This window comes from Prionailurus bengalensis, chromosome B1, assembly GCF_016509475.1.
Source record: "Prionailurus bengalensis isolate Pbe53 chromosome B1, Fcat_Pben_1.1_paternal_pri, whole genome shotgun sequence".
NCBI classification, from domain to species: domain Eukaryota; kingdom Metazoa; phylum Chordata; class Mammalia; order Carnivora; family Felidae; genus Prionailurus; species Prionailurus bengalensis.
Window position 1 is genome coordinate 203,345,549 of NC_057344.1, and position 27,454 is coordinate 203,373,002.

Genomic DNA, 27,454 nt, shown 5'->3' on the forward strand with positions numbered 1-27,454 from the left:
CATAAGGCCCCCGGCAGGGACCCTCCGGCTGCAGGAGGAGGGATGAGTGCCCCACAGGGCGCCACCCCCAGCCGCCCGGAGCCCCCCAAGGCTTAGCCACGCCCGGCACGAAGCAGGGACCCAGCGCCGAGGCGTCTCCACTTGGTGCCAGCGTCCCGTTCCCGTGACCCCTGGTGCCCCAGAATCCTCCCTCCCCGCGGAAGACGACCTTCCTGATGGCGTCCTTTCACGTGTTCTCTCACGGCAGCTAACGGCCTCACGGGCACCGTGTCAATCCGCCGCAGACCTCAGGGCCCCGGGCACCGTGTCCCACAGTGGCGGTGCCGTGGGCACATCCCGCCGCCAGTCTTAACTCGTCCGGGCACCCCGACCTCCCTCACCTCTTGCCGCCTCCCCTGGCTTCGCTTCTTTCATCCTTCAGACTTTTCTTCCGCAGTTACACCCACGGTGGAACTGGCGTGGCCACCTCGCGAGCCCGCGCCTGCCGGAGGGCACTCCCCACACCCCACACGCGCACGACACTTTGGGGGTCACCACGCCGCCTCCTCGCACGCAGAAACCCGGAGGCTCAGGGAGCTTCGCTCCGTGGGAGCCAGAGCTGCGCCCTCTCCCGAGATCCCGGGTGCGTCTCTGGGCAACGTTCTCACGTCTCTGCGGCGTGTCTGCCGCGTGGGCTCCCGTGACTTGTCCCTGGTGCCGCACGGGCCCTCGGTCGGGTCTTCTCCCCGTCCTCGGACGCTCCTCGCCCCTGCTGCTCCCACACTTGCCTCCTCTCGCGCTGCTTCGGCCTCTCCTGCGCCTTCCGCGGACCCCTCCCTCGGGCCTCCCAGCCTCTGACCCGCACCTGCTCCGTGCGTCCCCTCGTCATGTGCCTTCCGTTCCTTCGCCGTCTGGTTAGTGTCTCGCGAACGGTTGATGTTACTCTTTCCGTTTCGAAGACACTCTGGTGTCGTGCTGATTTCTCGTCCCTAGCGCCCCTGCCACGCTTCCTTCCAATCCTGCCGTCCCGACTCCAGTCAGGCGGTGCGTGTCCTTGGACAGAGTCCTCCTCCGACGGGCCCACCTGACCTCAGACACCGGGAGGCGACCAACTGCTCCAGTGTGTCCGTGACCATCGTGCGTCTATCACTCAAAGGACTCCGGGATGTGATGAGCCCCGGACACCAGAGAACACTGTCACCCCCATTTGGGATGGCCGCCACACGCCCTTAAACCCTTTGGGGGAACAGCACCAGCAGGGGGCAGCCTCCCTGACCAGCCCTGGAGGGCTGGGGGGTGAGCAGCGTCTGGCATCATGCCCTGGGGGTGCAGGGGACCCAAGTGCCGCCTTCCTTGTTGGTGACACTGGAACCTGAACCGAGAGGGGTTTGCCACGGGCCAACCCAGCTGGGGCGGGTCTCCGGGCAAGCCCCGGCAGCGTCCTGTGTAGCAGAGGGCCTTCCACCCGCGAGCTTCCCCACCTGGAGACACCTGTACCTTAAAGGGGGTGACGTAGGTACCCTCGGGGGTGACGTCTCCAGTCTGGTTCAGGAGGGCTTGGCGAGGAATTCTCACCTTGTGGAACATGGCAAATCTGTGGGGAGATACGGCAGGACTTCTGGTGACACGGGGCTCTGGCCCTGACATCAGTCTCCTCTCCTTCCAGAAACCCAGTCAAGTAAGAGCAAACCAAAGCCAAAAGGGTGCCAATCCCCCAAAGAAAAAGAAAATGGGAGAAGATAACAGAGACAGGAAATTTCAACGAGTTTTTCTAGCTAAAAAGCTTCAATAGAGGCTGCCTGGGTGGCTCAGTCGCTTAAGTGTCTGACTTCGGCTCGGGTCACAATCTCACGGTTCGAGCCCCGCGTCGGGCTCTGTGCTGACGGCTCAGAGCCTGGAGCCTGCTTTGGATTCGGTCTCCCTCTCTCTCTGCCCCTCCCCTGCTCTCACTGTCTCTGTCTCAAAAGCAAATAAGCATTAAAAGAAAATGTTTTTTTAAGAAGGTTAAATGAAAAAATGTGACGTGCATGAGGCGGGGCTCTGGGCCAAAACACTGGCCACATATTGGGAATCGCGAGCCAGGTTCCTGACGCCGCTGGGACAAAGCTGGTCGGTCGGGAAAAAAAGGAGACAACTGACTTTTTCCAGGTTATCACCCTTCAATTTCACACCAGAATCCACGATACGATGTGAAAAATCAACAAACTAAGGTTTTGAACTCTCGTGTGACACAAAAGAACACCGTTACCGTATCAGTGATCCAAAAGCAAACAAATCCATTTCTTCTGAAACTCTGAGAAGAGCCAACTCACTCCCACGTCACTTAGGGAAGCTATTTTTTACGGCTGTCAGGTTGGGAAAGCCTATTCCTTTGTCTAAGGGACAAGGTCAGGCAGAGGACTGGATGTTCCATAACCTGAACAAAAACCCCAAACCACCTTGTGAATATCGAGAGCTCCCACGGCGACCAATCTCATGACCAAGAGCACTTGGAGTGCCATCCAGAAGGCTCTCTGGCTCACCCACGGGAGACGGCGGTTTAAAGCATGGCGTCATCGAGCCGGAGGGGAGCAGGGCGCCAGTTCCGCCCAAGCAGGGTCCTGGCCACCTCCTCCCTCCGTCCGTCTTCGTCTAGCGCCCACCCCCTCCGGCCCGGCTCACTGACACAACCACCGCTGGGCTCTCTGCCGGGCCACGTCCTCAGTCTGTCCTGCACGCGGGAGCACGGCCCTTTCCAAACTGCTGACCGGAACGGGGACGCCCCGCACAAGTCCCTTCAAGCCCCCAGCCTCTCAGAGAGACGTGGGGAGCCCTCAGACAGGGGCCCTGCCTACAGCCGGGGGGCGCCCACCGTGACCCTCAAACAGGCCAGGCTCTCTCTCCCGTGGTCCCCGTGCAGGCGGCCCTCAGAGCCCGCCACCCCCTCCAGAGGCCCGTCAGGACTCTCCTCTCACCCCCCTGCAGGGGGTACCGGCCCTCTCCCCGCACCACTGCAGGGCGGCCCCACTCTGCAGTGACTGCCTGCTGTCCACGTCCTTGCTCAGCCACCTACTTCTCGGTGCCAGTTTCTGTGGGTCCGATTCACCCTCCTATGACGGGGCCATCGGGCCTGGCACCTGGCGGATGCTGAGAGAGCCACGAGGCGGGCCGACAGCAGGTGACACGCTGTCCCCTGGGTGCCGCCGATCTCTACGCCACTCCCCGCGTCCAGGCCGGCCTTCCAGGACCCCCGGGGAAGAGCAGAGACGGGGCTGTGCGCAGGGCAGGCAGGGGGGGCGCCCTCCCAAATTCCTTAGGAGGCGCCCAGGGGATCTGCAGGTGAGGGATGCTCGGCCCCTGGGGACCTCCAACCTCCGCGGGCCGCCCTCCCGAGCACGAGACGAAGGGGAGCGGCAGACAGGCCCCGCTGGGAGACTCTGAGGCCCTGCCGGGATCGGCCGCCTTGTCCGGGCCTCGTGGGGTGGCTCCGACCGGGCGCGGTGGAGGCCGCGGGGGGCCCAGACGAGGCCCAGACGGGGCCCCCCCTGGGCAGTGAGGGCAGCCATCCGCCTTTTAAGAGCGGACTGAGTGCCAGCACCCTCGGAGAGCTCCAGCTTCTTGCTTGAAAGCTGAGGAATGCTTCTTCAAGCACGACTGAAAACTCCAAGCGCCCTTTTTAAGGAGTGGAAAATCTTCCCCTGTCGTGCCACCAGAGCGGGAACAAGGCTGAGCCACATTTCTACTTGTGCAAGTATTTGCTGGAGTTCGACCGAAAGCACAATCTCACACCCTCTCGTCTGGGCACGTGCGGACCACAAAATCTGTTCCAGAAACAGATGGTGGCCAGCCCGCGGGTGTGGGCGTGACAGGGGCTGTGACGTGGGGTGTGTGACCCCAGAGTGTGTGCAGCACGATGTGTATATGACACGGGGTACGTGGGACACAGGGTGCATTGGACACGATCTGTGTGCATGTGAGAGAGGGTGTGACACAGGGTGTGTATGTGACACAGCTCTCAAGTGACAGATGACGTGTGCGTCCCAGCACGCTTTCCTGGCCCCACAGGCGGCCAGGAGGGTGAGGACAGCACTGAGGGTCCTGGTGGCACCCAAGCTGGAATCAGCAGGCACCCGAGAGTCGAGCAAGCACCCTCGGGTTAATGACCCTGCAGAGGAGACCGCGGCCATCGGGGCCGGGCACACACTCACCCGTTGTCGACGCCGTTCAGCCCAAGCTTCTTCCCTACGTCGCCAACCATCACCCCCGGCATGGGAAGAAGGGTCTTGGGGTTCCGGATCTGTACGAGACACAGAAAGCCGCAAACGGCAACTGTTAGGACCACACAAGAATCTCAAGAATACGTTACAAAACCCCGGTGACTAAGCCGTGGGCTCCCTTCGTGTCTCTGCAGGGGGTAAGTGGTGCCCTTCAGAAACGTGACCTCGTCTGGGATCTTTGCGACTGTAATTAAGTGAAGGATCTGGAGACGAGGGGGTCCCGGATGACCCAGCTGGGCCCCAAATCCAATGACAAGTGTCCTGTAAGAGACAGAGGAGGGGAGGACGTGGGGAGAAGAGGGTGCAGCCACCAGGGGCTGGGACGAGGCAGGAACAGGATGTCCCCTAGAACCTGGCGGGGGGCGGGGGGTTCGACACGGATCTCAGACTCCCAGCCTCCAGGACCGTAACCTCCTGTTGTTTTAAGGCCCCGGTTCGTGCCGTTTGGCTACAACGGTGCCGGGCCAGCAGCTGAGGAGTCCCCGCAGCCTGGAGGCCGTCCGGAACATCCATGTCACGTTCAAGTCGGCCACAGGGCTGGCGCCGGGCCGTAGCGAATGACAAGATGGCCGGGTGCGGGGGGAGAACCATCCCCAGATTGGCTTTGGACGACCGGTAAACACGCTTCCCTAAGTACAGGTGCGGCGAGCCGACAGTTCTCACTGGGCGAGCTCCGTGCAGGGACACGGAGCGTCTCCCCCGAACACCTTCACGGGGGCGATTCCGCACCCGCTGTGAGCCGGCACCCTCCCCCCCAACCGCCGGGGACGAGGGCGCCTGAGGCCGGCTGGCTGTCCCACCCAGAGGGCGCCCCCAGGCATCCAGCGCCCGGGTGGGCCCCACCACAGGAGGATCACCCAGCCCGAAGGTCAACAGCGTCTGGGAGCTGGAATACTGAGTCTGCACTATTGGGAACTTTTATTTTAGAGGAACACTCTTCCCCCTACACTGATCATCACGATAATGGTATTTTGGGTACAACAAAGGCTGAACCCCCAATGCAAACACTTCCCCCTTCCGACTCTTCGGTAAGACCCGGTGACGCTTCAGGCACGACCTTTTTATAACATTTTAAAATAGAAAGTCGCTGGAAAGAAAGTGCACATGGAGAGAAGAGGCTCTAAAAGAAAACAAGCTGGTGCGTTCCGGGTCATCGCACAGAAAAATACCGCCAGGGTGGGTTCCGGTTCACGGGGAAATCTACGATGGTGCAGTGGCCACAAATACCGCACCGACCTCCCAGTGAAGGAAACGAGGCGGACTTGAGTCCACGGCAGAACGCGTTAATGTCAAACTCCTCAAATAAACCTGATCGCGTGGATTTCCGTATCACACTGCCACAGTCTGCGAAGGCTCCCCGCCTGGTATAGAACCAACCTGCGACAAATCGCGCCGTATCGGCCGCGACCTGTGAGGTGCGTCACAACCCTGGAAGAGTCTTGTGATCACTCCTTTGAAGCTCTCTCCCTCCACGGGGACAGGGAGGCGCCCCCCCCACCCCCCCCCACCCCCGCGAGCCCCGGCCTGACGCACACTCGGCCTCGGAAATGCTCCCCCGGATGGAGGCGCGACACAGTCCTGCTGAGTCCCTAGAGCACGGTACGTAAAGAGTCCAAAACACCACGGCGCTCCCGACCACGGCACAGAAAGACTGAACAGGGCCGAAGGCTAGCCAGTTTCCCCCTAGAAGTTCACGTCGGGTACAAACGCACACACCCAGAAACAGCAGGGGGCGGCCTGAGGCGAACCTGGTCTGCAGTGGCTCTGATGTGAATTGGAAAATCAGGACACGAGCAACAAGGGAAAAAGGGGCTGGAATCAAAACCCTTTGCGCCTCCAAGGACACGAACAAGAAAATGGGAAGACGACCTACGGAATGGGAGACAACCACCTACCGGATAAGGGGTCGGCCTCCGGGACGTGCGGAGAGCTCTCAGACCCCAACAACAGAGACAAACCGCCCACTTCAGAAATGGACCGAGGGCACCTGGGGGGCTCAGTCAGTGGAGCATCCGACTCCCGATTTCGGCTCAGGTCACGATCCCCGGGCTCGGTGCTGACGGTGCAGAGCCTGCCTGGGATCCTGTCTCTCCGCTCCTCCCCTGCTTGTACGCACTCACATTCTCTCTCTCTCTCTCAAAATAAACAAACTCAAAAAAAGAGAAGAAAAGAGACTGAACGTATGGCACCGATGGACGGCCTCCCGACCAGTGACACTGGAGCTCTGACCCACAACCCGCAGCAAACAGTGCAGGCGGCCAAGCAAGACGCCTGTGACGGTCGGTCAGAGATGGGGTCACTTAGCTCGGCGGGGAGCTAACAGCTTCTCCTCTTGTCCTGCTGCCAGCCCAGGACCAGCCTGAGGAAACCAAGGCCACTCCCTGGCCAGACTCAGTCACTGCCCCAACCTCCCAAGGGACAGTGGCCAAACTGCCCCCTCCAGGCAGCTCCGAGCACACAACCTTTGCCTTTCCCATAAGGGAGGTCTTGGCTTATTTCCACAGGGCAAAGAACTTGAACAGACATTTCTGCAAAGAAAATATACACGTGGCCGACTGGCACACGGAAAGATGTTCAGCATTACTGGTCACGAAGAAAATGCGAATCACGAGGCGCCTGGGTGGCTCAGTCGGTGGAATGTCTGACTCCTGACTGCAGCTCAGGTCATGACCCCAGGGTCGTGGGATCAAGCCTCCCCCCACCCCCGCTGCCCCCGTCGGGCTCCGTGCTGAGTGTGGAGCCCGCTTGGGATTCTCTCTCTCCCTCTGCCCCTCTCCCCTGTGCACACTCTCCAAAAAGAAAAAAAGGAAAAGGAAATGCACATCAAAAGCACAACAGGGGTGCCTGGGTGGCTCAGTCGGTTGAGCGTCCGACTTCAGCTCAGGTCATGATCTCACCGCTTGTGAGTTCAAGCCCCGCGTCGGGCTCTGTGCTGACAGCTCAGAGCCTGGAGCCTGCTTCGGATTCTGCGTCTCCCGCTCTCTCTGCCCCTAACCCACTCGCATCCTGTCTCTGTCTCTCTCCAAAATAAATAAATGTTAAAAAAAAAAAACCAAAAAAAAAAACAAATACTACCATGCCCACTCGTGTGCATATTTAAGAAAAAAAGGAAGATATGTATTGGTGAGGATATGAGAACATCCGAACCCTCACGCGCTACCGATGGGAGTATAAATTGGCAGAACCGTGGAAAGCAGTACAGCAGGTCCTCCAACAATTAAACACGGAATCACCCCAGGACCCGGCACTTGCACTCCTGGGTGTGGACCCCCGAGAACGGAGAACACGTGGTCAGACGGACAGGTGCTCATGAACGTTCACGGCAGCGTTATTCACGACAGAAACAAGGTGGAAACAGCCAGAATGCCCATCAGCAACCAGGCGCACGCACTGCGGTCCATGCACACGAAGGCTTATCCGCCCCCCTTAAAAAGCACGGAAATTCTAACACATACTGAGCACGTTCTGACAACGTGGATGGCCTTCAGAAAACAGGCTGAGGCACGGAGGTTCACATTGGAGGGTTCCTTGCGTATGGAACGTCCTGTGCAGGCGAATCCGTGGAGGCAGAAAGCAGGCGAGTGGTTGCCGGGGACGGGGGGGCGAGGAAGGGTGCGGGGCGCCCTCCCGGAGACGGAAACGCTTTAGGACTAGACACGGGTGTGGATGGCCGACACTGGGAAGGCACCAAAGGCCCCTGAATTTCGGTTCACTTCGCATTACTTGAATTTCACCTCAATGAGGACAAAGGGACACGGCTTACTTTCTTCTCTTCTGAGAGGCCCCTCACCCGGAAGGTCTTAACCAGAATGCCAGAGTGGGGTTGGGGTGCAGGGCAGCGGGGCTTCGGTCAGGATCCAGGTGGCCAGGACAGGAAAGTCTGGACAAGCTTCCGGAAGCTCCGGGTTCAGCGACACCGCAGCAGCCCCGGGCGGTCGGGAGACAGGCCCCACCAGGGAGGCAGGAAGCCCAGGCCTGGCCATCGGTCCCAGGCGCCCCCGTGGCAGTAGCTGCTGCGTGTGGCCCGGGAACAGGAGACGTCAAGGCCCCGGAGTCAGACTTTAGGTCGGCACGGGAGCCCACATCGGACGTGCTGGGTCAGAACCGCAGGAAGGCGGGGCCGGGAAGCCCAGGTTTGCGAAGAGTGTCTGGAAAGATGGCGACGTGGCCGCCGGAGGGACAGGACGACTCTGCCTCAGATGACCTCAGGTCTAGACCAGGGTTGACCAAGCCCGGGCCACCGCCATCGGGGGCTGGATAATTGCCTCTTGGGGGTGGGCGGGCCGTCCTGGGCGTTACAGGGCGTCCGCCGTGTCCTTGCCGCGTGCTCACTGGAAGCCAGGGGCGCCCCCGCCCCAGCTGCGATGAAGCCAAGCGCCCGTGGGTGAGACCGCCCCGCCCAGAGCCCCCTCACCTGCACCAAGAAGGAATGCAGGCCGTGGCAGCGGCCCCCGGGCGTGTACAGCTGGGCAAACACCACGGCGTGGGTGGCCGTCTTGCCCATGTTGCCGACCCAGAATTTGGCGGCCTCGAAGTCCGGGGAATGGAGGATGAACTCCTGCGCGAGGGGAAAAGGCAGGTTAGAGCCGTCGTCCAAGTTGCAATGAACAAGTCAAACACGTGCAGAATCCCACGTCCTCTGCTCCAAGTCCAGAACCGAGCAGAGCAGAACCGAGCGCACGCTTTAGCGCCCGTGTGGCGCGGGGGGCGGCCCGAACACGGAGCGTATCCCTGGGTGTTGTGACTTAACGAAGACACCCACCCGTACGGAAAACCACTCCGGGGTCAGACAATGAAACATACGCCAACTTCTCCGGAAGCCGGCCGGTGCCCAGGGAGCGGTCACCGCGATGCTCGTCTTCCGCGGCCCCTCCTCTGTGCGCTCCTCCCCGACCCCTCCCTGGGCTCTGACCAGAGACAGACCTTCTTTTCCCACGGTCTCCCCCCGTCTACGAGCTCCGTGAGGGCCACGTGCCCAGGAGCACAAGGCACCTCAAGACGTCAGGGTGAGTGAACCCGGGGGTCACGGGAGGGGCCGGGAGGCTCGCCGGGTATTCAGCAAGGCAGGAGACGAGCAGGGGAGACACAGGGCGGGGGGCTTGACAGCTGGACAAAGCCGGGGTGTGACGGCGAGCTGCCTCCCATGTCACCTGCAGGCCACTGCGGGCAGACCCCGGCGGGTGTCCTTCTCCCCGCAGGTGGGAAGCTGTGAAGGGCACACGGGGAACCCCTTCGTGCCGCCCAGCGGTGTGCACGGGGTCATGGCCTCCAAGCGCACCCTGTGACCACCTCGCAGATGTTGACACCCCGCTGAAGAAAAGTGGGGGGGATGGGGGACTGGAGTCTCCCCTCTGCTCCCCCCTCTGCAGGCGTCCTCCCTGCATGTGGCATACCGCCACCGTCCCCTCCAGGTCTCCATGGCCCCCTGGCACACCTAACTTCTTGAGGCTGTCCGTCCGTGTCTCCGCTCCGGCACGAGGGATCCCCCAGAGCAAAGATTCACGTGTCACGTTCGCCGCTAGCTGCCCGGTCCCTGAAAGCAGTGCCCGGCACGTAGCAGGTGCCCGACCAGCGGCCCACAGAGGACTTCGGGCTCCCGATCTCCCCTGCTCTGACGTCACGCTCACTTAAGTACAGGTGCCGAGAGGAAGCAGGTCAGAAGCAGGCTGCCCCATGGACGGCCAGGCTTCACCCAGGCCCCCAGGCCACGTGGGATCCGCCCTCTCCGCCTCCCCACTTAGCACCGAGAGCCCTCGCCACCAGAGGGCAGAGAAAAGAGACGGGGCCGGGCCAGCAAAACCTGGGTTCGCATAAAGGTACCTGGTGGCTGAAAGGCCAATAAAAAACCCAGGAGGGCTGTCGCTGACGGCTCTCTGCCCGCCGTTCTCCGGTGCACGGGACCACGGGCACTGCACCACGACCACCTTCCCCTTGACCCTGCCCTGCCCCGCCTCAGCCCCCCTCGGCTTCATGCCTCTGCTCTGCTGGCACACAGCCCCTCAGCACACAGTGTGCGCAGAGCCCACATCACTGAACGAACGAAGGAAGGAATGAGAAGCAAATTCGCAAGCACAGGGCTTTACTTTCCGTTACACGGACTCTTGCAAACCACACTACCGACAAGGGGCAGGCGAAGGGCTCCTGGAACACTAGGGCAGGTGCAGAACAAACAGCGGGGACCGCGGTCCTCGGAGGAGCGGACGAGACTGACCCGGCGGTGGGAGAGGGGCCGGGGGTGGGAGCGGCACAGCACAGAGGCCACGGGCGGAAGCTTCCCGACCCGTGCGCCCCATCCTCTCCCTGCCCTCCCTTCCCTCCGCGCCACCAACCACCCGATAAATCATGATCCCGTTTGCGGGCACGTGTCTCCCCGAGAGCGAGGACAAAGCCCACGACTGCACCGTGCTGCGACCGACACCTGCACAGGGACGTGCTGGACGGAGACGCGGACACGGGAGGCAGCGGCCAACGGCGCAAACGCCACACACGTCTGCACGCGGGCCACGGGATGCAGGAGGGCGGTGGGGCCGGAGGGGCCAGACACGGGGGCAGGAGTGGACGAGGCAGGCCCCGGCCGGCGGAGCCTGGCGCGCACAGGGGGCAGGGGCAGCCAGCAAAGACCCGCGCCGGGGAGAGTCTTCTTCACGCTGTTGGTTTTGTAAACGAACCGGGCCGCGTCCAAACCCCAGCAGGCAGGTGAACAAAGAAAGGAACCTCTCCCCCCAGGAGCCGCCACCCTCCCGGGTGAGGAGTCTCCGTGTGCACGGTAGAAGCACACGTGTCTAAAGACGGGTTTCTGGCCGTAAGGACACCGCATCACACGCGACGCGCACGTAACACCTACCTCCGTGGTGGGGTCGTAGTGAGCGGTCGTTCTGATGGCCTTGGCGTTACTCCCGTGACTTACTTCAGTCACAGCAAAACATCCAAAAATCTAACGCGGGAGCACAAAACAACGTAAGGCAAGAAAGTTCCAGGAGGGACCCGCTGCTGTCCTTCCTCGAAGGACAAAACCCCAGGTCAAAGCACTAAATCCCCACTCCCCCGCCCAACCCACCAGGGTGTTAGGGACACCACGTCCCACAGCCTGTGAGGACGGTGGGTTAGGTGAGGTGACAGCCACCTTGCCAGGGCCGTGGAAGGAAAGGGAAGGCCTCGCTTCGACGGCAACAAGCTAAATGCACCGGGTGCTGGGGTTTCGGCACACACGGCCCCCCGGAACCTCCTCTGGCACGCGGCCCTTTGCAGAGACATCTGGGGACCACGGGCTCACGGTCCGCCGGGACTCTGAGCTCACCTCCATGTTGAGGATCTTGGGAAGGTATTCTAAATGTCTTTCGGAGCCAGACTTGTAAATCGCGAATCCAAAAACCTGAAAACATAGAATCATCAGAGAAACCGGTGGCAGTCAAGGAGTCCTGAGGTCCCGGGGCCTCAGGAGCCACACGCGCTTTGACACCCGTGGCAGGGAAGCGGGGGGGGGGGGGGGGGGGGGGGGGGGGGGGGGGGGGGGGGGGGGGGGGGGGGGGAATGGAATCCGCGTCTGGTATGCTCAGCAGAAGCACTTCACACTTCAGATGCCTTCAGGAGGTCCCGAGGGGCCGCAGACAGGGGGAGACAGCAGGGGACAGGGGAGAGGAGGGAGAAGGGTGCACACGGGCCACATGTCCCACCCAGCCACACACACCTCCCCACCTCCGCCCGTGTGCCAGCGGGGGGCACTGGCATCTCCCCAGACCTGCTTTCCCTTCCTTTCTTGTTTTTGGCTTTTGGGGGGGGGGTTGGCATAAAAGCAAAAGAGTCCCCCAAAGTTCCTTCTCTTCTGGAGTTTTCACTGCTTGGCACTCCCGTCGAGGACTCACGTATGCAAATTTGCACACACAGCCGGAAGAAGCTGGACTTCTCCCTCAAACATCACGAGATCTGCCCACACATTCTAATCTCTGGTTTTGCTTCCTATATTATTTTTTTATTTTTTAATTTTTTTTAAATGTTTATTTTTGAGAGAGAGAGAGAGAGACAGAGACAGTGTCAGCAGGGGGAGGGGCAGAGAGAGGGAGACACAGAATCCGAAGCAGGCTCCAGGCTCTGAGCTGTCAGCACAGAGCCTGACACGGGGCTCGAACTCACAGACTGTGAGATCATGACCTGAGCCCAAGTCAGACACTCAACGGACTGAGCCCCCCAGGCGCCCCTCCTGTATTAGTTTCTAGAAATCTCTTAAGAGAGCAACGGCTGGCTGGCTCCGTGGGTACAAACAGCACGTGACTCTTGGTCTCAGCGTCGCGAGTTCAAGCCCCAAGAAAGTAATCTCTTAAAGAAACCTCCCCCAGACACACACACCCCACGAAACCCTACGAGCGAGCAAACACCAGCCGCCGCCACACCCCGCGGGCAGCGTCTGCCCCTCGTGCGCTGAGGACCCTCTCTTGCACCTCCTCCTCCGGCCCGGCCCCGGACGGCGCCCTCCCCCGCCTCACGTGGGGCGTGAAGGGCTCGATCCCCTTGGCCTCCTCGCCGCCCACTCACCAGCAGGTGCAGCAGGAACTTCTGAGCCAGGGACCAGTCGTACGTGCCCAGGCAGGTGATCAGCGTCAGCACCGACAGCGGGTTCCGCACCATGTCCTCCACGCGGACGGGGGCGTGCCCCAAGACCCACTTGCAGCGGAGGAAGGTCAGCTCTCGGTGCTTCTCCAGGGAGAGCTCGTGGCCGTGGGAGCGGGCGAACAGGGGGTCGTCCTCCAGGGCCGAGAAGATGCTCTTCTGGAAATGCGGGAGACGGGAACGGCCGGCTCGAAGGCGAAGAACGGCCGTGCGCCGCGCTCTCGCTCAGGCTCTTCCCGAGGCCGCTGGTGCCGTGGGACACGGGCGACCCCTGCAACCCCGCGGCGGACGAAGGCCCCTCCGGCCGCGGGCACGGGGACCTGAGGCCTCAGAAGCTTAACCAACCTGTGTTCGCCCGGGGCGGGGGGGCCTCCGAGGACACGGGCCAGGCCAGGGGCCAGCTAGGGTGTTTAGGGTCCTTAGGGGCCGCACGGCCCCCTGCGCCCGCGAGCCAGACGCCCGGCGCGCCGCCCGGAGCCTCACCTTCAGGCGCAGCATGTCCTCGCCTTCCAGGAAGAGCGCCAGCTCCTTCCAGCAGAAGGAGGCGCGGGCGCGGTAGGCCTGCAGGGGTCCCCCGGGCAGGTCCGGCAGCAGGGAGGCAGCGTCGCCTTCAGACGGGGCCGCCATCGCACCGCGTCAGCCTGCGGGACGCGGACACCGGAGTCGGCCGCCATGCCCGCTCGGCCGCCCGCAGCCACGCGACAGGCGGGACAAACACAGACAGACTCAGAAGGGCCGGCAAGAGTCGGTCACCGCCCGAGACCTCGTGCCCCCCTTCCCCAGAGAGAAGGTCAGGAGGCGGCCCCGGGCAGCTGAGGCCAGAGGACGCCTCGCCCTCTCGGGGCCACCGGACCCAGCCCCGAAGGCCATCGACCCCGCGGTCCAGGAAGCCTCCCTCTGGAGTCCGGCCAACACCGGCCAGTCCACTCTGGCCGCACAGGACGGCCCGCCAGGGCACGGGACACCTGCCAGAGAGCCTTTGAACACAGCCTTTTGCCCCGAACTCTCCCGACGGACACACATCCAGCTTCCCACCCACGAAGCGGGCACCTTGCAGCCCAGCCCTCCTGACCAAACAATCCTCCCGGGTCTTCTCAGAGGACGGCTCCTTTCCCGCCGTGGATTCCCACTGGATTCGAGGAGCGGCGGGAGAGCGGACTGCCAGGCGTGGACACCCCCGCCCCGGTGGACGCCATCTAGGACGCTGGGTTCTGAGTTGCTCAATTTTTCCCAGAAGCAAATGGGAACTTGATGAAACAAGTTCATCTCTTGATGAAACAACCTCATGTGTTTGTTTCCACGTGAGAGGGGCAAGGTGGGACGGGGCCTTCCGAGCACCCGAGTGGCTGTTGGGGACCGCGCCCTCTTGGACCACGCCCTGTGGACTGTCTCTTCTGGAACCCTCCCCCAAAGCGCAAGCCCACGCTCACGTCCCTGCTGAGGGATGGAGAACCTGAAGCTCAGCCGGCACTTTCTGGGGCTCCCGGGGCTGCAGAAGGGCAGCTCCCAAGCCCGAGTCCCCCTCCACAGGCGCCACCTTGTGATGGAGAAGCATCAGCACAAACTAAACCAAACGCAAGCAGACGTTAGACGGTGAAGACGGTGAATCACGGGAACAGAAAAGAGGAGAGCAACAGAGAAAACCAACAAAAGGCTGGTTCTCCGGAAAGACTGACAGAATTGACAAACTTTTAGCTAGGTTGAGCCAATCCAAAAGGGGACAATACTACCGAGCCTAAGGAAACAACAATGATTCTGGGGCACCCGGTGGCTCAGTCGGTTGAGCGTCCGACTTGGGCTCAGGTCATGATCTCCCAGTTCGTGGGTTCGAGCTCCGCGTCGGGCTCTGTGCTGACGGCTCAGAACCTGGAGCCCGCTTCGGGTTCCGTGTCTCCCTCTCTCCCTCTCTCTCTCTGCCCTTCCCCAGCTCGTGCTCTCTGTCAAAAATAAATAAACATTAAAAAAAAAAAAATTTCAAAAGGGAGGGGTGCCTGGGTGGCTCAGTTGGTTGAGTGTTTGACTTCGGTTCAGGTCATGATTTCGTGGCTCGTAAGTTCAAGCCCCGCGTCGGGTTCTGTGCTGATGGCTCAGAGCCTGGAGCCTGCTTCAGCTTCTGTGTCTCCCTCTCTCTCTGCCCCTCCCCCACTTGTGCTCTGTCTCTCAAAAATAAATAAATGTGAAAAAAAATCAATAAACTGCCCACAAAGAAACGCCACAGGGCTTCAATTGTGAATTGCAGCAAAGATTTAAAGAAAAATACCATGCCCACAGTGTTTTCCAAAAGACGGGAACAGGGTGACCCATGAGGCCAGCGGGAGACAAGGGAGTCGTGCCCCAGGAAATTAAGGCCAGGTCAACATCTGAAAGTCAATCAGGGTAAGACACCACGCCAGCAGAATAAAGGACAGACATTCACGATTGTGCCAACGTGTGCCGGAAAAGCATCTGACAAAACCCTGCACCCTTTCGTGAGAAATTCTCAACAAAGTGGAAACAGGAGGAAACTCCCCCCACCTGGTAAAGGGTGTCTACAAATACCCACAGCTACCCTCACACTTCAGTAAGGATTCATCGCCTTTCCCTGAGCATCGGGACCAAGACGAAGATGTCCGCTCCACCTCTCCTAACCAACATAGTGCTGGGCATTCTAGCCACCGCAGTTACGCAAGAAAAATGAAATCAAAAGCATCCTAATCAGAAACCTCTCTCTTATCTGCAGATGACATGATTTTGTATATAGAAAATCCTAAGGAACCCACTAAAAAAACATGAGAACAAATTAGTTCGCTCAGTTTACAGGCTACAAAATCAACTGTATTTCCATATACCAGCGATAACTCCAAAATGAACTTAAGAAAAAATTCAACTTACAACAGCATCGAAAACAATAAATTCAATTTAAAAAAAAAGTGTAAAGCATTTTTGAAAGAAACCTGAGACCTGAATAAACGGAAAGGCGCCCCCTCATTCATGAATCAGAGGGCTCGATGTCGTCACAAAGCCGACACTCCCCAAGTGATCTGCAGAGCCCCTGTGGCCCCAGTCAAAATCCCAACTGGCTTTGTTCTGCGGGAATTGAAAAGCTGATCCTAAGATCCATGTGGAAATTTAAGGAACCCGGAATAGACAAAACCGTCTGGAAAAAGAGCAAAGTTGGAGAATCCATTCTGCCTGATTCCAAGACTTGCTGAGAAGTGACAGTGACGAAAACATCATGGCGTCGGTAGAAAGTCACATGTGTGTAGACGGACAGAACAGAACTGAGAGCCTGGAAGTAAACCCTGAAATGTAGGGTCAACTGCTTTGGGACAAGGACGCCAAGACAACGTCATGGGGAAGGAACAGTCTTTTCTCAAATGGTGCCAGCACCCCAATGTCCACGTGCAAAGGAATGAGGGCCAACTCTCTCTCTCTCACACACACACACACACACACACACACACACACCACTGAACTCAGAAGGGACACAGGCTTAGATGCACAAGTTAACATGAAAACCTCTAAGAAGAAAATGCAGGAGTAAATCTTTACAATCTGAGGTGAGCCAAAGCCTTCTTGCACGAGCTATAAAAGTAGCTAACTTAAACTTCTTCAAAAAACAAAAATAAAATCTTCTGCTGCAAAGGATGCCAACGAGTAAGTGAAAAGACAAACCAGAGAATGGAAGTTATTTGCAAATCACGTATTGATGAGGGACTTGTACCCAGACTGTACGAAGACTCTTAGTAATGAAGGCAAATAACCCAATTTAAAGGCCTCAAATAGAGTTTCTCCAAAGACACCACAATGGCCGACGAGCACATGGAAAGACGCTCAATGTCATGAGCCACCAGGGAAGAGCAAACTGAAACCATAGTAAGACAGCACATCATAGCCACCACGATGGCCACGATCCACGGGATAAATGACAAGGACGGATGAGGACGTGCAGAAATTAGAGCCCGTCCACCTTCTTCAAAAGTTTAAATATACGGTCACCACGTGACCCAGCAACTCCGCTCCCAGGTACACGCCCAAGAGAAATGAAACATCCGCACAAATCTGTGTGCGGGAATGCTTGTAGCATTTTTATAATACCCCCAAAAGAGGAAACAACTCCTACATCCATCAACTGATGAATGGATAAACACAATGTCTTCTTCCCAGAGGATGAAATACTCTTTGCTACAACACGATGAACCGATGAACGTGGACGATGTTACGTTAAGGGAAAGAGGGCACACACAAAAGGTCATCCGTGCCGTGACTACCGATGCAAACTGTTCACGTTCAGCACAGGTACGTACGTAGAGACAGAAAGGAGATCAGCAGCTGCCAGGAGCCTGGAAGGGACTCCTAACGGGGCCAAGGTTCTTTTGGAGTGAAGAAACATCCTAGAAACATCTTTTGGAGTGAAGCAACATCCCTACAAAGGGATGATGGTTGCACAACTCTGCAAATACAGCACTGAATTGTACAGTTGAGATGGATGGATTGCATGCTGAGTTAGATCTCCACAAAGCAAGACGATTTTGAAAGTAAGGCCCCGAGGGCACCCGGGTGGCTCAGTCGGTTAAGCGTCTGACTTCGGCTCAGGTCATGATCTCACCCTTCCTGAGTTTGAGCGCTGCATCGGGGTCTGTGCTGATGGCTCGGAGCCTGGAGCCTGCTTCGGATTCTGCGTTGCCCTCTCTCTCCGCCCCTGCTCTGCTCATGCTGTTTCTCTCTCTCTCTCTCTCTCTCTCTCTCTCAAAAATGAATGTTTAAAAAAATTTTTAAAAACAAAAAGAAAGTAAGGCACAGCTCTGGCAGAATCCAAGTGCTCAAAAATACAAGCTATAAAGTCCAAGGGGAACTTGGTCTTTCCCGACTCCCCTGTCCAGGCTGCATCCCCGTCTCCTCGTGCTCCCTCCCTGCGGTCCAGGACACCACACCGCCGTCCCTTCCTGCTCCCCTCTGGTTCCTTGCAGACTCCCAGCCTCGGCTATACTCTCACTCTGCAATACCTGCTGAAATTGTCCCTGATGCACGGAGGAGGCTTCACAGACCTGAAATGAGACCCCCACACTCATTTGGCAGTTTCCTGGACACCCCTCCCCTCTCACGTTCTAGAGTTCCGCAAGCTCTGAATGTTCAAACCCAGGGCTCCCTGACCCAGCCTTTCCTTCCACAGACCCAGGTCCACACTGCCAGTTCCCACGGATTACCGGAGCTATCAAACCTGAGTGCCACGCTGGACTCCCCTTCTCTGCTTGCCCCCAAACCTAGTTGGTTACCAAGCCCTCCACTGCACCTCTATAATGGCTACGGGATCATTTCCCTCTGCAACTATTAAATCGATCACAATACTATCCAATCATTGAGCAATCACTGAGTGCAGGTGGGTGTTAAGAAGTTACATGATCTCTGGGGCGCCTGGGTGGCTCAGTCGGTTAAGCGTCCGACTTCAGCTCAGGTCATGATCTCGCGGTCCCTGAGTTCGAGCCCCGCGTCGGGCTCTGTGCTGACAGCTCAGAGCCTGGAGCCTGTTTCTGATTCTGTGGTCTCCCTCTCTCTGTGACCCTCTCCCCATTCATGCTCTGTCTCTCTCTGTCTCAAAAATAAATAAACGTTAATTTAAAAAAAAAAAGTTACATGATCTCAACGGTGCTGGTGACGCCATGTATTATCAGTACTCTTAACTCTCCAACTCTTAATTTTCCAGATGAGCAGACTGGAGCTTGTTAGAGTGAACCCGCCCAAGATCTACAGCTCGTATCGCACCCGGTCTCAAATCCCATGACCCAAAGCAGCCAGGAAGATCCCTAGATCCCCATGCCACCAGTGGTCACCAATATCACCACAAGATTGTGCAGCTGTTACCAACCAAGGATTCCGAAGCCACAATGCCTGACGTGAGATGCCAAAGTCAGCGCTGGCTTCCGAGTTGGGTGAACTCAGCCTGTCGCCTCACCTCTCTGTGTGTCAGGGTGACCACACGGAAACGCTAGTCTGCTGTCTAGTATCCAGGCTGCTGCAATTCACAGGGGCACTGGAGCAGTCCCCGGCAGGGAATCAGTGCAAGAATGACAGCCGCCTTCGCTCAGTTTTCCTCTCGGGGGCACAAGAGGCGACTCTAAACTGCGGATTTGCTCTGATCATCCTCCCTTTAGGTGACAGCTGTGTGGTGACCTCGGGGGGGGGGGGGGCAACGTCCGAACTCCTCAAACTGTCTCGCACGCTTAGCGGCCGGGTCCCCAGCAACCCACCGCGGGGATGGATTGTGTCCCCGGATCTTTGCACCTGCCGACCCCGCCCAGGAACTCCACGTGGTTTCAAAGTTAAGGCCTTTGTTAGCAGAGAAACCGCTTTAGCTTTGCCAGGCCTCCAGGATCTGTGAGTCACCTTCAACACACGAAGGTCTTTTTGGAAACTCCTTTTATCCCTGACACCCGTCCCCCTCTCCCCCACCCCTTAAAAGTATATACTCAATTGCTCCCACAATCCCAGGGCAGCAGCCCTTTCTGCTTGTGGGCCCTGTCCCCAAGCTTTAATAAACCTCCTTCCTTTTTTTTTTTTTTTTTAAATGCATAACAAACATCTCAAGAATTCTCTCTTGACCCTTCATTCCCGGATCCCGTATCACATCAGAGTCAACAACTGCATTTGGCAATTCACCGCATAGAGAACAAGGAAGAAGTCAGAAGGTTTCCGTGGAAAGGGAACTGAAAGATGGGCAGAGGGGTCGTGGGAAGAGAAGGATGACCCCCCCCCCGCCCGCCCGCCCAGCTCGGGCCAGGCACTCCGTCCCCTGCCACGCGCGCCCCGCGGCCCCACGGAGTCCGACCTTCGATCTCGCTCGCCCTCCCGGCAGCTGGTCCGGCGCACACAGCGGGCGCCCAATAAACGCCCCCTGGAGCGCGCGCACGTCCGCGGGCGAGCGCTCGCGAGAGCCTGGACGAGCTTGCCGGAGCGCTTGCAAGGCCTGGCCCACGCGCGCCCCGCCTCCGGCACACCGTCCGGCCCTGACGTCATCACCCCGCGCCGCCCCCACGCCCTCCGGGCTCAGCGAAAAGGCGGCGCGCGGGGGAGGGTGGCGGGGCGGCCTCCGGGCGAGGGCGGGCGCTCCTCCCGGCCCCTCTCTAACTGCATCGGGGTATTTGCCTAACGTGCAGGCGCCCGGGGCCGCCTGCAGAGCGCCGGCCTGACACCCCCCGGCGGAGCCTGCGCCTTTTCCGGTGACCGAGCTGGAGCAGGTGCCCGAGACCGCTCCAGACCCAGCCTGCTGCCCAGTCCCCGCGAGCGTCCCCCGGCAGCGGCGCCCCGGCCGCGCGCGCTAGTCCGCAGCCCCGCGCTCTGCCCCCACCCCGCCTCGATGCCCCGGGCCTCTCTCCTGCCGCCGGGTCACCTGCACCCAAATCCTGGTCCCGGGCTGTTTGGGGAGGTGGGGGGGAGGGAGGTCGAAGCTAAGACACGCAGGGCATGGGAGCCTGCCTCATAGAGCTCCAACCTGATGTGGAGGAAACGTAGATAGAAACGTACGTTTCCTACCAGAGGAAACGTAGGTAGAATCAAATGTCCTTCTAGCCGGGAACCCATTGACAAATTCCTGACGCAGGCAGAGTGTGACATTCCCCCAGGAACTCCACGTGGTTTCAAAGTTAAGGCCTTTGTTAGCAGAGAAACCGCTTTAGCTTTGCCAGGTCTCCAGGATCTGTGAGTCACCTTCAACACATGAAGGTCTTTTTGGAAACTCCCTTTATCCCTGACACCCGTACCCCCCTCCCCTCCCCCTTAAAAGTATATACTCAATTGCTCCCACAATCCCAGGGCAGCAGCCCTTTCTGCTTGTGGGCCCTGTCCCCAAGCTTTAATAAACCTTTCTTTTTCTTAAAAAAATTTTTTTTCAACGTTTATTTATTTTTGGGACAGAGAGAGACAGAGCATGAACGGGGGAGGGGCAGAGAGAGAGGGAGACACAGAATCGGAAACAGGCTCCAGGCTCTGAGCCATCAGCCCAGAGCCTGACGCGGGGCTCGAACTCCCGGACCGCGAGATCGTGACCTGGCTGAAGTCGGACGCTTAACCGACCGTGCCACCCAGGCGCCCCATCTTTTTCTTTTTTTTTTTTTAAATGCATAACAAACATCTCAAGAATTTCTCGACCCTTCATTCCTGGATCCCGTATCACATCAAATCACATCAGAGTCAACCGGATTTGGCAATTCACCGCATAGAGAACGAGGAAGAAGTCAGAAGGTTTCCGTGGAAAGGGAACTGAAAGATGGGCAGAGGGGTCGTGGGAACAGAAGGATGACAAGTTCAGTGTTGAGATCTGTGACATTTAAGATGCCGGTGGGCGATTTTCGTGGAGATGCTCAGCTGACGCTTGGAAAGTCTGTCTCTGTTCCCACCGCACGTTGCAATACCTTCTCATTTGTTCCGTGACAACGCGTCTTCACAGTTGTGAAGCTGTTATTCCCATCCAAACCAGACTTCTAGTTGGGATATGTGGAAAATGTTGCGGTTCGGAGCTGACGGCCAAGAAAGAATTCTTGAGATGTCTTCAGTGCAAAAAAAGTGGTTGTATTTTTTTTAACGTTTATTTATTATTGAGAGACAGAACATGAGCATGGGAGGGGCCGAGAGAGGGGGAGACACAGAATCGGAAGCAGGCTCCAGGCTCCGAGCTGTCAGCACAGAGCCCGACGCGGGGCTGGAACTCACGAACCGTGAGATCGTGACCTTAGCCAAAGTCAGACGCTTAACCTACTGAGCCCCCCGAGGTGCCCCAAGAAAGTGGTTGTATTACAGCACGGGGACAGGAACTGTGGGCAGAAAAGAGCTGCCCTGGGATTGCGACAGACGACGGATTATATACTTTAAAGTTGGGTGGGGGTTAGGGACTTTTGGAAGGAAGGCAGAGGCAGCTGAATCCAAGGGAGATCGCATGTACGGATCTTCCTGAGTGGAAGGGGGCATCTGTAGGCTTGAAGTTCTGACAGCCAAGGGGTCTCAGCACCAGGTGGAGAGACAAGGGAGAAAACAGCAAAACAGGATTTGAATAACAGAAGGCAAAAGAAGTTCATCAGGTGCCTGGGTGGCCAGCTGAACATCTGCCTCTTGATTTCCACTCAGGTCATGATCCCAGGGTCACGGGACAGAGCCCCATGTTGGGCTCCACACTGAGCATCGAGCCTCCTTGGAATTCTCTCTCTCCGTCTGCCCCTCTCCCCTCATTGTCTCTCCCTCTAAAATAAATAATAATAATAATAGAACTAAAAATAAGCCCAAATAAGAGTCCTTTGGTAGTTGATAAAAATCCTCTCCGGTCCAAGAGTTGAACCAATCGTTGAAAGAAAGACAGGGATCTTCTAAAGAGCCAATCTGAGTGTTCATGTCAGTTAGAAACCCAAAAATATTCCTGTGGCCATCTGGAACGTACACACAGCATTCTGTGTTTATGAGAGTACGAGTTCCACCTCGCGCAACTGTTCAAACATCTAAGGCCATTCCGTTTCGCAACACAGCCTTATGCATTTGTGTTATCTCGGTGTTTCTTAGGGAAACGCTACTCTGTGCCATTTAGGACTTTGGCTGCATACTTATCAGGAGGTTCCACGTGCCAAACAACATCCTCCGCTCCCAGAGAGGGAACAAAGCTGGATGCTCCGTGGTCATGCCTTAGAAACAGAGCGTGTCCACTGTCGTTTTAAATTTGGAGGGTTAGCTATGTTGGTAATGGTTTTGATAACGGGTCCGGGCAGGCAAAACCCAGAGTACAGCGGCCTGTACTATCCAGCCTGGGGGAAGCCATGGCCACAGGTAAGAGCTGCACAGCCGTTGGGCCCTGTTGGGAGCCAGCCATCTGGTTCTGGGCCTCCTTGAGCTGCAGTGAGGATAGCAAGGGTCATTCGGGTCTGGAAGCCAACTTTTCAGGGGACTGTGAATGCCAGGCCAAACATAAAATAGTAATTAATTTTTAAGGCTTGAGCCATTTGCTGAGCTATTTGTGCAATAAAAGACAGTCCGTTTTGGGACGCCTGGGTGGCTCAGTAAAGCGTCTGACTTCAGCTCAGGTCATGATCTCGCAGTTTGTGAGTTTGAGCCTTGCATCAGGCTCTGTGCTGACAGCTCAGAGCCTGCAGCCTGCTTCAGACTCTGTGTCTCCCTCTCTCTCTGCCCCTCCCGTGCTCCCGCCCTGTCTCTCTCTCAAAAATGAATAAACATTTGGGGGCGCCTGGGTGGCTCAGTCGGTTGAGCGTCCGACATCAGCTCGGGTCATGATCTCACAGCTTGTGACTTCGACCCCGCGTCGGGCTCTGTGCTGACAGCTCGGAGCCCGGAGCCTGCTTCGGATTCTGTGCCTCCCTCTCTCTCTGCCCCAACCCACTTGCATTCTGTCTCTGTCTGTCTCAAAAATAAATAAACATTAAAAAAGAAAAAAATGAATAAACATTTTTTAAAAATTTAAAAGGACAGTCCAAAGGACTGAGGGAGTCCAAATCGAGGGACGATTTCTCTTAGCAAGGTTTTTGTCACTTCAGTGGTCTTTTCTGTTCTACAAGGAAAGGCCTCTACCCATCTAGTAAAGGGGTCTTCATAAAGCAATAGGTACTTGTATCGTTTACAACATGGCATGTGTGTAAAATCTAATTGCCGGCAGTCTCCAGGATATGTCTGCTGCCTGGGAACTGGCCTTCAAGGGGGCGGGGGGAGTGAATTGCACCCTCCGGGTTTGCTTGCCTGCAAGTAGCACATGATTGACAGGCCCGCTTCGTGCGAGTGGTTAATTCCCTCGAAGGTGTTGTTACCCATCTGTTCCAAGGCCTTTTCGCCCAAATGAGTAGCCCGGTGTAACCCCTGTATTATCTGCCTTTGGTTATTTTTGGGGGTGTAAAGATTTTTTTCCCTGATTATTAACAAGCCAGTCCTGTGCGTGTTTTGAGTATCCTCGTTCCTGGGCTACGTGAATAGCTGGGCTATTCCCGGGCTGTCCGAATAGCTTGGCGTTATGGACTTCATTGGGCTTAAGACCGGCGTAAGACTTAATATTTATTCTCTGCCATCTCTTGGCCACATAGCCTGACAAATCATTTCCTTCAGATCCTACGTTCTTATCCTTCTGATGTGCTTTGAGGAGAATTGCAGCCACCTCCTTAGGTAGGCATACAACCCCAAGAAGAGTAATCATTTCAGGCCTCTATGTGGGGAGTCAGGGCTTGGTTATAATCCCTTTTCTTCCACAGTGCTCCGTGGGCATATAGGACTGGGAAGGCATATTTGGAGTCGGTATAGATGATAATTCGGCGGCCCTTTGCCACCCGTAAAGCACGAGCGAGTGTTACCAACTCTGCGTTTTGGGCAGACGTATTTGCTGGGAGGGCTTTGACCACAACAGTCTGCATCAGACTGGCCACAGTGTGCCCAGCTTTTCTTAACGCCCTTTTCCACGAACCGACTGCCATCGCGTAAGCCAACTGTTGTCTGCATTTGCGATACGGGAGTCTTTTACGTCTGATCGGCTAGGATAAACAATAATCTGTGAGCAGTCACGTTCTGACGCGAAAGTACGACCATCAGGCCCAGGCACGAGGGCAGCTGAGTTGAAAGTCTGACGGGTTTTAAGTATTATTTCAGGGGTGTTTATAACCATAGCCTGGTATTTAATAACTCAGCCTCTGGTCATCCGTTGGTGGCCTTTGGTCTCTAAGATACCCTGGACCTGATGTGGGGCCCTCACCAGCAAGGACGGTCCTGTAGTGAGTTCTGAGGCTTCTGCTCCCAGGAGGGCTGTTGTATGCTTGGCTAACGCTTCTATTTTCAACTCTACATCAATAGAGGTGACTCCTAGGACAAATATGGCTAAGGGATAAAACCACCAAGAAGGCCTCTTTGAGGGCTACCCTTCATAATATCCTCATCATGAGGAATCACTGGCAAGTGGGAGACTTGTCTCAGGACCTAAGGGCATTCCCGAGTGCACCGTCCAAACCAGTCACAGGGAAAGGGGAACCATCCATTGTCTCCACAAGTCCACAGTTATTCCCATGGAGGGGGGTCTGCTTTGGTTTTTAAGGAGCAATTTTGTCATCCCGGCTACACGGAGTTGGTCAAGGTGACAGGCGAGTTGTACGATTGCTGGGGAATCCACCTCATTTTCCAGCTGTTCAAACCATCACATGCCCGTGGGGGCCTGTGACCCCCACAGAATAGAAGCATGAAGACTGTCTGTTCCTGAGCTGCTGGGGCAGATTCTCTTAAGTGCACCTCAAGTTGTCTAGCTGAGGCAAACAACAAACGTTCAAAGACAAACCAGGACGAGAACTTAACGTATGCATGATTTTCCTCTCTCAAGTCGCCCTTCTTTCCAGAGAGAGTCAAATTAAGACTAATTTGTTTGCAAAAACAAGGCCAATTTTAACAAACGTGGCCTAGTTGTTTACCTAAGCTCAGCAAAAATAGCGACTGGCCATATAGATCTCTTAAAACAATTTTTTTGTAATGTTTATTTATTTTTGTGAGACAGAGAGAGAGATACAGAGTACGAGCAGGGGAGGGACAGAGAGAGAGGGAGACACAGAATCCGAAGCAGGCTCCAGGCTCCGAGCTGTCAGCACACAGCCCGACGCGGGGCTCGAACTCACGGACCGCGAGATCATGACCTGAGCTGAAGTCGGACACACAACCTACTGAGCCACCCAGGCGCCCCCATGTAGATCTCTTAAAATTGCCTTTCCTGAAACTTTTATAAGGAATCTCAACTGAACTTTTAATAGCCTCTCTGGCCCAGAAGCCAAGCCAAGTACTTACCATCAGACAGGCCTGCAATACCTGTAAATTTGGGTGAATTCCTCTTCACCACGTCCCCAAGATATCCTGAGGTTCCTGCACCTGCCAGGAAGTGACATGCTGTACTCACCTGGTGAGGCTGCTGGGAACTCTGTAAGCCAGGTATCAGGCCAACATTTCCAAGGGACCCTACTGGTGCCATGCTTCAGAGAGTCAACCTTGGTTCCCTAACGCTGTTCAGTCATATCTGACACCATGTATGTCCCTCTCAAATATGGCACTGCAGTCAAAGCCTTGTATTTCCAACGGTGTCCTGTTAAATAAGGTTACGGATCATCAGAGACCCGGTAAAGTAAAACACAAAAATTGGGCAAAGAAATGAGGAAACAGTGCTGCGCACATTTTCTTACCAAGAGCAGACCAACAATCTAAGAAAATTTTGTATCCGAGAGAAGGCGGAATTTCAATCTTATTCCAGTAAACTTTAAAAATCCATTCATTTCAACCTTAGTCCATCTTGAGCATACATAAAATCCCTTTCCAAAGATTTCCCTTCACGAAACTTCCACGACTTGCCTTTGCGTTCAGATTTTGCCCGAAGCCCTTTCTCTCCCAACAACCAGTCTCGTTTAGGATAAGATTACTTTCTTTTACCTTCAACACAAATGTATTTCCACACCTTACATCTTTCTTACAGTTGCTTCCCTTATTCCCGTCAGTCTCAATTACACTTGGCAGAATTTTAATGCTTAGGAACCACAGTCTCCGGGGAAAACTAAATAGTAACCAATCGTGAACTGTTACACCAGAATTCGTTAGATGGCAAATTTGTGGATACACGTAAGCACAAAGCATGTTTTCCAACAGGCCCAAATAATCCTTAGTTTCTCTGCAATAAGGAGTCAAAAGCAGATAAACCTTACGCTCAGTCATCAATGCTCTAGCATTTTATCCTAGTTACGAAAGACTTAGATGTCCAATGGATTCAAGCCCAGTTTATCATCCAAACGAAACTTTGAAGCTTCAGGTTACCAAAGACTTTGAAAGCTACCCTAACAATTACCCATGAAAACTTAGAGACAAAAGCCACCATTGGATCAAGTCATCCTTTTGCTAATTTCAACGGAGATCACATGAGCTTGTTTGACCTTTAGCGAACCTAGGTAGAACACGAGTTTTCGTATTTAATGCTGATAACTCTAACGACGTGTCCATTTCAAACTTAAATTAGATGGAATTCAAATTATGTTCAACCTGGGTCCACTTAAAAGTCAATCGATCCAGGGGTGCCTGGGTGGCTCAGTCGGTTAAGGCTCAGGTCACGATCTCGCGGTCCGTGAGTTCGAGTCCCGTGTCGGGCTCTCTGCTGACTGCTCAGAGCCTGGAGCCTGTTTCAGATTCTGTGTCTCCCTCTCTCTCTGACCCTCCCCCGTTCATGCTCTGTCTCTCTCTCTCAAAAATAAATAAACGTTAAAAAAAATTAAAAAAAAAAGTCAATCAATCTGTTCCCCATTGTCATTTTTTTTTTTTTTAACCTGGGAACTCCGGTGGGGAAATCCGAAGTGGGAAGTCCAAGGGGGTTCTCTTTGCTTCTGGTCCTCCAGGGTGGGAGAAGGAGCCAATGTTGCCAGAGGCACAGAGTCCAAGGGTGGCATAGAACCAGTTATGCAGGCTGCACCCCAGGTGGTGCAGAAACAGGAGGAGACAGAAGACGGGAGGTGCTGTCAGGAAGCAGAAAGAGCGTTCCTGGTTTTCCATCAGCTCAGACGGATGAGCAGAAGCCGTGTTTTTTCCCCCCACCAAAGTGGAACTATGCCATCCAAGTTGGGCTGGAGAAGACGGGGCATTTCCCCGAAACAAAGGGA

The 27,454-nt window shown here is 56.3% G+C and overlaps 1 protein-coding gene across 4 annotated transcripts in view; it reads right to left on the reverse strand.

Annotated features, from left to right (window-relative positions):
* The window catches only part of ACOX3 (acyl-CoA oxidase 3, pristanoyl), a 41,970-nt gene extending 22,128 nt beyond the window's left edge, over positions 1-19,842 (reverse strand). Inside the window, exons 1-8 of one of the 4 annotated variants that reach the window (XM_043573087.1) lie at positions 19,645-19,842; positions 13,323-13,480; positions 12,765-12,998; positions 11,533-11,607; positions 11,080-11,169; positions 8,650-8,793; positions 4,167-4,255; positions 1,477-1,573 (exon numbers count right to left, since the gene is read on the reverse strand). In XM_043573087.1, the coding sequence (XP_043429022.1) occupies positions 1,477-1,573; positions 4,167-4,255; positions 8,650-8,793; positions 11,080-11,169; positions 11,533-11,607; positions 12,765-12,998; positions 13,323-13,466 (873 nt within the window). In that variant the 5' untranslated portion in view covers positions 13,467-13,480; positions 19,645-19,842. The remainder of the gene's footprint in view (positions 1-1,476; positions 1,574-4,166; positions 4,256-8,649; positions 8,794-11,079; positions 11,170-11,532; positions 11,608-12,764; positions 12,999-13,322; positions 13,481-19,644) is intronic. The other 3 variants (XM_043573088.1, XM_043573086.1, XM_043573090.1) reach the window with 3 other exon arrangements.
* Between the last annotated feature and the right edge of the window lie 7,612 nt (positions 19,843-27,454).